This window comes from Ahaetulla prasina, chromosome 4 (assembly GCF_028640845.1).
Source record: "Ahaetulla prasina isolate Xishuangbanna chromosome 4, ASM2864084v1, whole genome shotgun sequence".
In the NCBI taxonomy this organism is placed as follows: Eukaryota; Metazoa; Chordata; class Lepidosauria; order Squamata; family Colubridae; genus Ahaetulla; species Ahaetulla prasina.
In genome coordinates this window covers 74,209,171-74,223,321 of record NC_080542.1, presented here as the reverse complement: position 1 = coordinate 74,223,321, position 14,151 = coordinate 74,209,171, and the positions used below count along the sequence as shown (strand labels likewise).

The following is a 14,151-nucleotide window of genomic DNA, read 5'->3' as shown; positions in this document are numbered from 1 at the left end:
ATGGGCTGCTTGCTTTAAAGCCTCAGTATTAGACATGTTTTATTCTGTTGGCTGCAGCTAAGTTGGGTTTTCCTTCTTTAAAATCCCAGTAATAAAAATGTAGTTTTATTTTGTTGGCTAAAACTAATTTGGGGGTGCTTGCTTTAAAATTTAACTAATATAAATTTTGGTTCATTCTGTGGGCTGGCACGAAATTGGAGATGCTTGATTTAAAATGCTGCTAATAGCAATGTTGTTTTATTCTGCTGCAACAACTCAATTGGGGGTGCTTGCTTTAAAATGCCACTAATAGAAACATTTTATTCTATTGAGACAACTCAATTGGTATGGTTATTTAAAACTCCATTAATGGAAACATTGTTGCCACTATTACATTGGGTGGGTGAGTACTTGCTTTAAAATCCCAGTATTAGAAATGTTGGTTTATTCTGTTGCAGCAACTAAATTAGGGAATGCTTACTTTAAAACCCCAGTAACAGAAATGTTGGTTCATTCTGTGGTTTGCCCTGAAATTGGGGCTGCTTGCTATAAAGTGCCAGTATTAAAAATGTTGGTTTATTCTGTTGCAACAACTAAATTGGCAGAGCTAATTTAAAATCCCAGGCTGTACAGCTTTGATAGGTAATATTTATTTATTTATTTATCACAACAGTATATATAAGCATAAGCATGAAATAACTATACAATGTATAAGCATAAATATAATCATAAGTATGTAATAACTATATGAAATTAGATACAATCAAAGGGAACATTAGGATAGGAATGGTAGGCACATTGGTGCTCTTATGCATGCCCCTTACAGATCTCGTAGGAATGGGGTGAGGTCGATAGTAGATAGTTTTTGGTTAAAGCTTGGGGATTTGGGGAAGAGACGACAGAGTCTGGTAGTTTATTCTAGGCATTAACAACAATGTTACTGAAGTCATATTTTCTGCAATCAAGATTGGAGCGGTTCACATTAAGCTTAAATCTATTGTGTGCTTGTGTATTGTTGTGACTGAAGCTGAAGTAGTCTTCAACAGGAAGGACATTATAACAGATGATTATGAGTTAAACTCAGGTCATGTCGAAGGTGGTGGAGTTCTAAATTTTCTAAATCCAGGATTTCAAGTCTGGTGGCATAAGTATTTTGTTGAACTCAAAGGAGTGGAGAACTCTTCTTGTAAAATATTTCTGGACACGCTCAATTGTATTGATGTCCGAAATGAGGTATGGGTTCCAGACAGGCGAGTTGTATTCAAGAATTGGTCTAGCAAATGTTTTATATGCTTTGGTTAGTAGTGTAGTATTTCTGGAGAAGAAGCTATGCAAGATTAAGTTTACAACTCTTAAAGCCTTTTTTGCGATGTAGTTGCAGTGAGCTTTGGCACTTAGATCATTTGATATGAAAACTCCAAGGTCTTTAACGGAGTGAGGGTCATCTACAAGGTAATGTCCATCGAGCTTGTATTTAGTGTTCAGATTCTTTTTTCCAATGTTTAAGACAGAGCATTTGCAGGTTGAGATTTGGAGTTGCCAAGTTTTTGACCATTCCAACACAAAGTCAAGGTCTTTTTGAAGGATAGCTGTATTGTTGGTAGTGTTAAATAGTTTAACATCGTCAGCGAAGAGAACTTATAATATTACTTATAATATGGTCACAGAGATCATTAATGTATAATATGAAAAGTGTTGGTCCAATGCTGCCTTGGGGAACGCCGCTATTGACAGGAACAGGATTTGATAGGGCACTGCCTATTTTGACCACTTGTTGTCTGTTTGACAGGAATGCTGTTATTCAATTGTGGAGAGGTCCGGAGATGCCGTAGGATTTTAGTTTTAGGAGAAGTTTATCATGCACCACAGAGTCAAAAACTTTACAGAAGTCTATGTAAATTGCATTTATTGCTTTGCCCTGATCAAGATTTGTAGTCCATATGTTTTTGCAGTGCAGAAGTTGTAAATTCTGGATAAATTAAGGATAATTTTTTTCTGAAACCAAATTATTTATTAGAGAGTAGGTTGTTTGTTTCTAGGTGGAGGATAATGGATTGGTTGATGATTGATTCCATTACTTTGCAGGTGACGCAGCATACAGAGATTGGTCTGTACTTTTCTACTAGGCTGGGGTCTCCTTTTTTGAAGACAGGGATGACCGTGGCTATTGACCATAGTTTGGAAAGGGAGCTGGTCATGAAAGCTTTTTCAAAGATTATGCTTAGGGGTTCTGCTATATTAGTGGAAAGCTTTTTTAAGAAGTATGCACATAGGCCATCAGGTCCAATAGATAGAGATGGTTTCAATTTGCGAAGGGCCTTTTCAACATTATCTTCTGTGAAATCTATTTGTGTTAGGTCATTGTACTCATTGTTGGTACGACTGGGGAATGTTGGGTGTGAGCCATTACTGTTGACAAAGACTGAGCCAAAGAATGTGTTAAAGAGGTTTGCTTTAACTGTTTCATCATTATTTTCTTTGCCGTTAGATCCTTTTAGTGGTGGGATGAATCTCAAGTCTTTAAGTTTATTGTTCACAAAATTATAAAAAGCACAATTGGATTTTGTGCACAGAAGGTCTTATTCTTGTTTGGTGTGGTAATCGGTGCATTCAATTTTTATTTGGTTGCATATATTTTTGTAGCGGTTTCTGAAGTTGGCTACATAGCCAGTTTTGTTTCTTCACCAGAGGGATTTATTTTTTTTTTGGATTGGAGCTTTTTTATTGATATGGTTAATTTGTTTTTTCTGATTTTGGTGGTGGTTTGTGGTACGTATAGTTTAATGACTCTATTGACTTCAAGTAGGAAAACTCTATAGTGGTCTTCAGCAGTGATACAGGTTGAGAATAGATTTTGCCAGTCAAGAGACAAGAGGTAGGTGTTTGTAAGGTCATAGTTGGCTTTTTTGAAATTGTAGTTTGGAATACCATTATTATGAAGATTTTTGTAAGGGCGTATATTAAGACAAAAGTCTATCATGCTGTGGTCACTGTTGGAAAAGGGTTCTTTTATTTGTAGTCCATAAACTGAGCTTGTGTTGTTGCAGAAGATGAGATCAAGGCAGTTGTTGAGTCTTGTATTGTTACTTACTAGTTGATCAAGGCCTAGATTTGTAACAGGGTAGTATGGATGGGTTCAGTTGTGCATTCGTTTGTTATCCAGTTAATAAGAGGTAGATTGAGGTCACCCAGGAAGATGAGAAGATATAGGCAAGAGGTAGCCCATGTTAGTAGTGTGGTTAACATGTTTGCATGTGCGATGTTGTAGTCAGGGGCTCTGTAGCATAGCAAGAAGTGAAGTGTGATGCGCTCCATGGCTTAGGACTGGGCTATCTACGGGACCGTCTACTGCCGGCCTCTATCTCCCATCGTCCGGTGCGTTCCCACAGAGAGGGACTCCTCAGGGTGCCGTCAGCCAAACAGTGTCGACTGGCGGCCCCCAGGGGGAGGGCCTTCTCTGTGGGGGCTCCCCCCCTGTGGAACGAACTTCCCTCGGCCGACAACTACCTGACCTTGGGACCTTTCGCCGCGAACTTAAAACCTATTTATTTCGGATGGCTGGACTAGCTTGATTTTTATCTGTAATTTTAATTGAATGTGATGGGTTTTTAAATTTTTGTAATTTTATGGGGGTGTTTATTATTTTAATTTTTGGGCTAATTTAAATCAGTTTTTTAAGGGTTGTTTTAATTATTGTGTATGTCTGTATTTTATCTGCCTGTTCACTGCCCTGAGTCCTTTGGGAGAAGGGCGGTATACAAATTAAAATATTATTATTATTATTAATAATAATAATACAATAGTTTCAGGAAGAGTGAGTTTATGTGCAACTTGAATATTTTTTAGATTCAGTGACTTTTTGTAAAAGATAGCCACTCCACCTCCTCTGCGGGTTTCGTGATCTGACCAAAAAATATGGTACTCTTTGTCTGAAATAATGGAGTCAGGGAGGGATGAGTTCAGCCATGTTTTGCATACAAATATAATGTCAAATGTACCAGTATTTAACAATTCAGGCAATTTATTTATAATGCTTCTTGCATTTATCAATTTGCATTTAAGATCTGCAGTGTTTGGTGTAGAGGAAATAAGGGGAAATAAGGGGAAATAAGGGGTGTAGAGGAAATAAGGGGCGTGTGTATCTAGTTTTGGATGACAGTTGGTTGAAAGTTCTGTATGACGGGTTGATGGTTCTGTACGATGGGTGGTTGGAAGTTCTGTACGGATGGTTGGAAGTTCTGTACAATGGATGGTTGGAGGTTGGTTGGTTGAACGATGGTTGGTTGAAGGTTCTGTACGACAGATGGTTGGAAGTTTTGTACTACGGATGGTTGGATGTTTTGAAAGATGGGGGGTTGGATGTTTGCCAACTGACTGTAGGTTTTTCTTTTTATGCAGTCAGCATGGTAGTCAATGTAAAGGTTGGTTTTGCCTTCGTCTTGTCGTCGTTTGAGTTCTTTGCGGAGTTCACGGGAGCGAATTCGTTGCAAAAATTATAGATCAGGCCTTGCTCTAAGTTTGTTGAGGCTGGGGATGTTTCTGGCAATTGAGTTTATAGCATGAATGCACTTTCGTTTGCTAGTCTCATTTATGCAGATGACTCTACAGAATTTAGGCATCACTGTTTTTGTATTCAGGTCCCTCTCTTGAGACTTCAATTATTTTGTCAGGGAAGAAGGTGGGTGAAATGTAATTTTTAGTGATGTTACGAACTTTAGTGATATCTGATTCATTGGTATTATCTAATCCAACTAATATAGCATTTTGACATTTTTGTTCTCTTTCGATGGTATCTTTTACTAGTATGGCTACGTTGTTTGGTTGGTTGGCAGATATTTGTGATTTAGGTTGTGGATTAGGTAATGTTTGTTTGACTGGGAAAAGATTTTGATCTGTTGAGTTTCCATTAATTTGTGCTGTAATTTTTTTTTCAAGGTTTGTGAGAGGTGGTTCTAAACATGCTAGTATTCTTTTTTCTAAGTTTGCCTCAAAGGAGTCAATGATAGTTTGTTGTGACTTTATAGTTGTTTCCATGGTATGGACTCTATCAGACATTAGGTAGTTTAATTTTGGAAAACAAGATGGACATAAATGGATAAATGTAGGATCTGATTGTAGGAAATTGTCTATTGATTTGTTTATTTTCAGGCATATTTGTTTATTATGGTGGGCATAATTGGTGCATAGTTAACATTTCTTCGGGAAAAACCTGTTCTTGTGTCTAGTTGTTCTGGTGTGCAGTGCTCTATTATTTGTAGTAACAACTTTTGTTTGTGGGCGTTTGGCAGGTTTGTTGGAATTTTTGCTTGGCATGGTCAATGTTCCATATGTATTTTACAAAATAATTTGTCAATATCAATAGTGAAATAGTAACCAGCAAGTAATTACTCAGATACAAATTAATGTCAATAGTACATCAATTAACATAGAACAGTAAATAATTACTATTTACTTATAGACAATTTACTTATAGCAACTATAGAGTTGCTAATAATTAATTAGATTATTGGATATTCAGCTATTCAGTGTTAATTAATTAAAGACTAATGATAATTGATATTTGATAATAGATAAATGTTATTAGTGATAATTAATGATTAATAATATTAGAGTTAACTGTTTCTTAATGGAATACAGTTGTATGACAAAAATAGCTAGGCAATTATAGATAAGTAGGAATAGCTATTAAGTAATTATACAAAATTAATTATTTAATTATACAAAAATATCTAGGCGATAAGCATAAGTAGGAATAGTTATCAATTAATTATACTGTTAACAATGAAAGAGTGGGGTGTTTCTGTCTTCAGAGGAAATTACAGCAGTAGTGATTAGTTTGAAAATCAGCACAGGTTGTTATTTAAGCACTAACAGCTCTGTTCAAAAAGTTAGCAGCATTCCATTTGCTTGGTTCCTTTGTTTGGGAGACAAGCATCAGTTTGTTTCCTGTAATCTTCCAGTTGGGGTTTTTTTTGAATGGTGATAGATTCAGTTTCAGTACAGTTTAAAATGGTGGAGGGATGCTCAAAGTATGGTAACAGGAAAAGAAAAAGAAACAAAAATAAACTGCCTTTGAATCTTGAGCTGGAATTATATCTGGGCTGCTATATTCTCTCTTAAAAACTGGCTTGCTTGGTGCTGGTGAGTCTAAGTCTCTGCTCAGCGTGGTCGTTTAGTTCGCAATTTAAATCCTCTCTTCCTGTCCTTTTAACTTTCTCTTCTTCTTCTTCACTTCCTCCTTTTGCTCTCTATTTTTTTTCTTTTTCTTTCTATTTCATAAGGTGATTATGATCCTTCTGTCTCTCTGTCTCATACACTCGCCTCAGCTTTAAAAGTATCACTTTAAAAGTAAAAGTGTCTCTTTAAAAGTATCTCTGGGCGGCTCGTTTTATTGTAGCAAAGGCTTCTATCTTTCTCCGCATTCTCTCACTCTCTCTTTCAGCCTTTCAGCGCTCTATGCGCTCTCTCTCTGCTCTCTCTCTCTCTCTGAGAGAGCTCTCCACGCTCTCACACTCTCACTTTCAAAACTTCCTTTATTATTTGTAATTTTTTGGCCTGGAGAGTGGTGGCGGCGATAGCGGTGAGGTGAGGTGACGGTGAAGGTGGTGGGGGAAGGGGGAATTTAAACTGGGCGGTCCCGCTTACCTCCGCTTCCCAGATGATATTAGTTCTTTTCTTTCCTTTTCTTTTCTTAAAAGCTGCTTGGTTAAAAATATTCCCTTTTGCAAGAAGCTTCAGGCAATACTGCAGCTTTCTCTCAACTCGGCTGCTCTCCATGCCGGTCGCCATCTTCATAGGTCCAGTATGGCAGCAATCATTGGTAATGTGGTTTGTTTATTTTGCAGGATCCTAATGGGGTAAGATTCACCTAATATTTGGGGCTACATAACTTTATATATAGTTATATATATAGTTATATAGCTTATCACTTCAACACCTCACATTTCCTTATGGAATTTTCCCTTGCGAACACACGTCGTAGGGTTTCTTTAAACATTCCAGGTTGTTCATATTCTTTCTCCAAATGTAGAGGCAGATAATATATTAACATTTTTGGACAAGGACAAGGATCCCTCGATAGAGCAGCCTCAAGCAAATACCTACTAACAAAATGGGAAAAAAATGTGTGCAGTTATGATATGTTTAAATTTAAATTTAATTTTTTACCAGGATATCAGCAGTGTCCTTATTCTTTGATAAGCTAACTGTCAATTGTCTTGTCTAGCATTTATGCCTTTTAAATTTTATATCTCTCACTATTTATTTCAAGTTTAGAAAATGAATGCTCCTCCAGCCCCAGAAAGCAGACCTTATTTCACAAACCCAAGGCCTTTTTTTTATGCTCGGCCTACAGCACATCAGCCATTTCCTAATCCATGGCTTGTTGGACCTATATACAATCCCTATGGCATGCCTGCATCCGGTAAGAGAACCTATACAGTATAATGTTCTGCTACACAATGATAAACTTGCAAAAACAAGGAGTAGGGGGTTGTTTGCCAACTAAGAACAGGAAACAAAAGTGATAAATTTACTAGAAAAATATGTCAATGTTGTTTTCTCCATTTGATCAAACAGAGCTGCAGTTGAACTGCTTATTTATTAATATCTCTTTTAGGGTTTCATCTACTGTTCTGAACCTTGGCAATAGTGTCTTAACTTATTAGGGTCTGACAAAAAAAAGAATGTTCTGAAACAACCTAGGAAATTGCCTAGGGAGGGGCATAGCAAGTCTCAAAGACATTGTTAGAAGAAATATCCAATTCCAGTTTCAAGCTGACAGAAAGGCACTTGACATAAAATGGAGGTTGGAGGCTGATTGGAAAAAAAGGTTCCCCTTATTGATGAAGCGGAACCACCAACCACATGTGATTCTGGCTAGTTGACAAAATGGAGCTTTGAGTGGGTGGGTTTTTATACTTTCTGGATTCCTATGGGGTCATTTACGGGTTATGTAGGTGTCATAGCTGGCTCTATAAGCAAAAGAGAAAATGCAAATGCTAGATGATTGTCTGAGCTAATTTTGTCAACCTTTTATTTCTTGCTTATCTGAGTTTGTCTTAACCCACTCTTTCTGAATGGATTACCAAATCTGCAGTTCTAAAAGCTGGCCTCCTCAGTTTCTGCTTGGGGCAGGGAGACTGAGGCTGGTTTCTGCCTCTCTTAAGATTTTTTCCCCTTTCTCCTTTAGGGAAAATATTCTATCTTTCCTTTTTTAATATTTCCCAAAATAGTTCATTCTTCTAGGGGTGGGGGGTAGCTTCCCACAATATAAAAGCTAATGAGGCAGAAATAATACTAACAAATTGTCTTCTTCAGTCATAATTTGTTAAGCATTCTTTTCAGGTATTGAAGATTGCTTTAAAACTTATTTTCTGTAATACTAGCAAAATGCAGCATGTGTAAAGTAAAAGGTAAAGATTCCTCTCGCACATATGTGCTAGTCATTCCCAACTCTAGGGGGTGGTGCTCATCTCTGTTTCAAAGCCAAAGAGCCAGCGCTGTCCGAAGACATTACCGCAGTCATGTGGCTGGCATGACTAAACGCCAAAGGCGCACGGAACTCTATTACCTTCCCACCAAAGGTGGTCCCTATTTTTTCTACTTGCATTTTTTACATGCTTTTGAAGTGCTAGGTTGGCAGAAGCTGGGACAAGTAATGGGAGCTCACCCCGTTATGCAGCCCTAGGGATTTGAACCGCTGAACTGCCGACCTTTCGATCAACAAGCTCAGTGTCTTAGTCAGTAAGCCACCGTGTCCTCTACAGCATGTGCATGGAACCATTAAAACTCAGAAAAGGATCATAGTTCTAATGTTTTGTGGCACACTTTATAGTGTACTATAAAATAGTATTCTTAACTGGTTATGATTATCTTAATATCTTAATAAGGTATCTTAATAGGTTCTGCATAGTTTCCTTCATTGTAGTGCTGCTTAACAGCCATATGATACTTTAATTATCAGTGGATGAAACTTTCAGAGCATATACCAACACACAGAAAATATCTTACTTTCATAACCTCTGCTTGCTTGCTCCTAGCACAAATGAATAATTTTATTTAGCATAATTAACTTAAATACAATTTATTTCAACTGCATTTAATTAGCTTGTAATCTTCAATTTGTTGAGCTATAAATAATTCCATTGACAACACGAGGTCTGTTTCCAAATAAATGTGACTAGGCTCTACTTGTTACTGCAATTAGGGATTAATACAAAAAATGTCTCTAAGTCAAATACAATTTCTAGCAGCTTCATAGATATGCTCTGTTGTTCTTTTGGCTCAATTTGCTTTTTTAACCTATTATAGCTTATAGCTCTAGTATTTCATGGATATTTCCATACAAATGCTAGCCAGATCTATACTAGCTCTGTTTTTCAAGATCTATCAAGGGCAAAAAGCACAACAAATATAATTATCAGCAAAAAATATTGTCAGCTATCGTCTTCTGCCTTCTGCTTACTCATTTCTCAGATTATACAAAATTGTTGATTTCCTTTATTTGTAAATTATATTTGTTTCCAGTAATAGTCGCAGAGCTGCACTGAAATTTTGCATGTACTACATGTTTTTACTTCTCACTATCTTACTGAGCTAAATATAACTGAAACTGTGAGATCCTCAGTGATCTCTGAGCTTGGTTGTTTTCTTGCAGATATTTCAATACCCAACTAGGGAATATCATCAGTGCTAAAAGAGGGTTGGCTTTATGGTTTATATACCAATGGTTTGCCCTGTCAATGTTGGTGGAAATGTTCTTTGTGGTTCCTTGATTAGGTTGTTTACTGTTAGCTCAAACACTTAGCATTGATGATGTTCGCTAGCTGGGTAATGAAATGTCTGGAAGAAAATAACAAAGTTTGGAGAGCACCAAGGGCATTGCAGTTCAATCCTGACCTACAAATATTATATTGGCATAACCTTAGACAAAAAAAATATAAAATGTTGCATTTCCAAAGGCACAGAGCTATTGATTTGTTCAATATCAGAAAACAAGGAGCTTAGAAATGTTGATTTATTCTGTTGCAGCAACTAAATTGGAGGTACTTGATTAAAACTCCAGTAATAGAAATATCATTTTATTTTGTTGCAGCAAATTTATAGGTTACCTAGGAAGATATGGAACAGCTTGTTGAACACCACAGATACATATATTTTATATTTTGAGGGGCTTTATTGAATTTTTTGGATTAGCATGATGGCATGTTTAGCCTTGTTAAAAATCTAAAATTACAAGCCAATGATATAACTGTATTTTGGTTTTGTTCTAAGGTTTAAGAAGTGGCAATCCATATTTTCAATGTTACTCAGTTCCTACCCATGAATATCCTGGATATTTAATTCCACAGCCTCCTATGCATATGAGAATTAGACGACCTTATTTTGGTGGTCCTCCATCATCACCCATGATGTATCAAATCCCAAGGTTCAGGCATGGTTTTCCCATGATGTATCAACCACAAAACCCAGTGAAACAAACAGAAAACAAAGAAACTCAAACTGATTTTGGAGAATCTGAAAGTGGAACAAAAACACCTGTAAAACAAGATACAGGAACAAAAGGCTGTGATGCTGGAAATACTGGAAATACTGCATCTGATACTCCTAAAGAAACTGAAAGTTTGTTGGGAAAAACAGATAAAACAACATCATCTGCTATGTCAGATAGGGAACTTGCCAAGAACTCTTCAGGTCTTGTACCATTTCGAAGTCTTCCCCCAGCAGGCTATGCCATTGAGAAAGAGGAAGTTAGAATACAATATGCAAATGATGGTGCTCCTGCTATTCAGCTCTGGAAGTCTTTCAAAGAAACAATCCCACTCTATGAGATGGCACAAAAACAAGTCCCAAAGAATATCTTGCAAAGAGATATGCTTGCTCATAGCTCCTGTGAAGGAGTTGCATATGGGCCTCGTGAACAAGAATTGCTTCCATGTATTCCATTTTCAGAGGAGCAAAAAGTTCCTGAGGACATGCAGAAGAAACAGCCTCTATGTAAAGAAAATCAAAATTCAGAAAAACAAGGAGTTATAAACTACAGAGCCATAGGTCCAAGGGATGAAGCTGGAACAGTGCAACTGGCTGAACCAACTGGGCTTGACCACTCAGGGACAAGGCAAGATGTACTGATGGCCAAAATACCACCTGGCTTTAAAAAATCAAGTGGTTCAATAGCTCCACAAGAAGTTTCAAATTGTATTCGGCAACGAAAATTATTTCCCTCTGGCATAGAGATGACAAATGATGCATATTTGCCTCAGAAGTTGAGCGAATGTAATGACATGAACAATGAAGACTGGAATACTTCTGAAAAAATCCAATGGTGTGATGACTCTGAAAAATATCTTCCTTCTGAGAACTGGTTGGCTTGTGTGGATAAGATGGATCCAAACTATAACTATGAAAAATATCTTTTACGAAGAAAGCGTCCAAATTTGCTCAGTATTACTTCTGATGATATGTCTTCTATTGAAGAAGGTGTATCAACTGAGAATTCTTCATTGTCTATCATAGTTCCAGACCATTTGCTTCCGAAAGGTTTATGTACCTTCAAGAAAAATGGTGATGGCTTGGGAATAAGCCAAATAAGAAGTGGAGGCACCCTCAATGAAGATGAGGAAGTGATGGGGATTGAACAGGCCACTAGTGAGCATAGTCAGAATCTCAAGAGTGATTCAAGAGTCAAGGTTAAAGAGATTCCTAGCCAAATCAAAAAGATGAGCGTTCTTCCAAGATGTTCCAGTGACAAGCATCTCTACTGTCTCCAAAAAATAACAAGTTCATCTCCATCAGATGCTGATGACTCTGAAGAATATTGGGTAATGGAACCAGAGGAATACGAAGAGCAAGAAACTGATGAGGAATACTTTATTGAGGAAGATATGCCATATGAAATCCTGAATCCAGACAAAAGTGGATTGGGCCAGCAGATTTCCCAGAAAGTATTTTGGAGAATCCCTAAAAATGCAGTGCCACCACATGTAATTAACAGGCCTGTGCAAGAAAAAATGTCTGGGTTACCTACTAAACTGCAGAAGGAGCAAAATGAAGATCTCTATGATGACTATAACATGTGCTTGATGAGACCTACAGCCCAACAGCTAGAATTACTTGAACATAGAAGAAATCCACAGAAATGCTCAGGTAAATAGAAAACTGAAACATATGTCGATCTACTGCTTTGGAAAACTTCATTTTCTCATTTATAAGTCTTTATAAGTCAAGTAGGAGGGAGAGGAAGATAAGATAGGTTTGGGGATTTGCAAGCTTTTTTAAAATAAACTGTGTATCAATAATTTTATACATAGCTACTTGAATGCCTATCTCTCTGAAATGTTGCAGTTTAGAATGTATTTCAAATTTTCTTTCTCCTCATATATACCTCTTACTTTGAAATTCTTATACACAGTTAACAAAAATGCTTTTTAAAAAAATGATAGAATATTGAGTGACTACAGTCTAAATGTTCCTTGATGAAGACTTGAAAGTAGAATAGTTGATTTATGCGTACATCTGAATATATTCATAGTCTGCAGTTAAATCAATGGACATATTGGAATAGAATCAATTTTGTTAGGATTGTTTAGCTAATTTGCTTTACCAACTACTAACCAGATATGTAGCAAAGAACTTAACTTCTGTCTTATATATGTTGATTAGGATGGTTACAAGAGGAAAATAGAAGGACTGGACCTGATGAATACTGGATAAAAAGTGGTGCTAGACCCAGATCTGCTAGCCTAAAGCCTGGTGATCTCTCACCTACTGCTTCAAAAGAGAAAGGTATGGTGTTTATTGTTTAAATTAAAAATGTACTGCATTCATCTATTAACATGACTTCAGCTGATTTTCTTTAACTCAGTGGCAATTGATTCCATATTTTAAAGCAAAGTGGCAACTTGTGCAAGAAAAAAAAAGCAAGTTAATTTGAATGCTGAAAATTGCTTACATAAAAGCAATTCCAATGCTATTCAGAGCAAACGAGGATTTTGGATAATATATACAATTTGGCGCCTGACAATTCTCTAGCTGCTGGTGTATGTGAGGCACATATTCTGCTCATACTTTATTCTGAGAAAATATCTATTATCTTGTATAGTGAATTTCAAAAAACCATTCTTAAAGAATGAGGTGTAATACAGATGTCTTTGCAAGCAAATTAACTTAAAAGTGGGAAACTGTAGAAGGAATTAAACTTTAGGCACAGAATAATTAAAATGGGATGAATAAAATTATTACATTTATAATAGATATCCTGGAAGTATTCCCTTTTACATCTGATGATATGTATATGGAATGTCCAAAGAAGAAAGGTGTGCATAAACCTCCTCATAAACGCAGAGACACAAGATGTGAAACAGCTGAAGTACGGGAGAAACCTAAAATTATGTATCACAAGGGTAAGTGCAAAATGTCAAAATCTAATAATACAGATAAACATTTTTAAATCCACTTTTCAAATCATTTCTATAAAAAGGCTCTGAGTAGTACATGGAAGTCAATAATATTCAGCACATAGGCTTCTTAGAACCAGTGCTACAAATGAAAACTGTCAGTTCACTGAACTGGAAAACTATGGTGAAATCTTTTTTGGCTTAGAATGTTCCTGATCATCTTTGAAAGATGTATGTAATAAAAACATGGAACATAACCAGTAAAATACCAACTACTTAATTATATTGACTATATAGTCAGTGGAATACATATGTATACAATACATACCTGGAATGACTAGCTCAGCCTTGACAGGAAAGATGAGATGTATAAAGGACGCAAGCAACCTGTTAGGTCTAGCTGAAGTGCCATGGGAAATTCCTGTTTGTTCTAAACTGCTTATCTTTAGACTAATTTCTTGAAAAATCTAACATTTATATATTACTGAGCATCATGCCTGCTTACTTCCACTACCATGGATTGTTATACTGCAAAAAGTATTAACAACAGTTGAGACTGAATGCATAAGTGGGCTTTTCCTAAGGTACAGTCAAGATGTTCGTATCTTTGGCATACATTTTACTAGATAGTTATGCTAACTGCTTTGTGTTGTTGTGTACTGCCCAGTATCTATAGTTAGTGCCTGTTCAGCTGTAATACAGACAGAGGTGTAAAAAGACCTCTCAGACAAATCACACTGGGATTCAAATTATAGGACTGAATTCCCACACTTAA

The 14,151-nt window shown here is 36.6% G+C and overlaps 1 protein-coding gene across 2 annotated transcripts in view; it reads left to right on the top strand.

Annotated features, from left to right (window-relative positions):
• Positions 1-14,151, top strand: part of LOC131198799 (uncharacterized) — a 145,147-nt gene that overhangs the window by 128,860 nt on the left and 2,136 nt on the right. For both annotated transcript variants that reach the window (XM_058183861.1, XM_058183862.1), the window contains 4 exons: positions 7,250-7,402; positions 10,255-12,126; positions 12,643-12,765; positions 13,233-13,382. In XM_058183861.1, coding sequence (XP_058039844.1) covers positions 7,258-7,402; positions 10,255-12,126; positions 12,643-12,765; positions 13,233-13,382 — 2,290 coding nt within the window. In that variant the 5' untranslated portion in view covers positions 7,250-7,257. The remainder of the gene's footprint in view (positions 1-7,249; positions 7,403-10,254; positions 12,127-12,642; positions 12,766-13,232; positions 13,383-14,151) is intronic.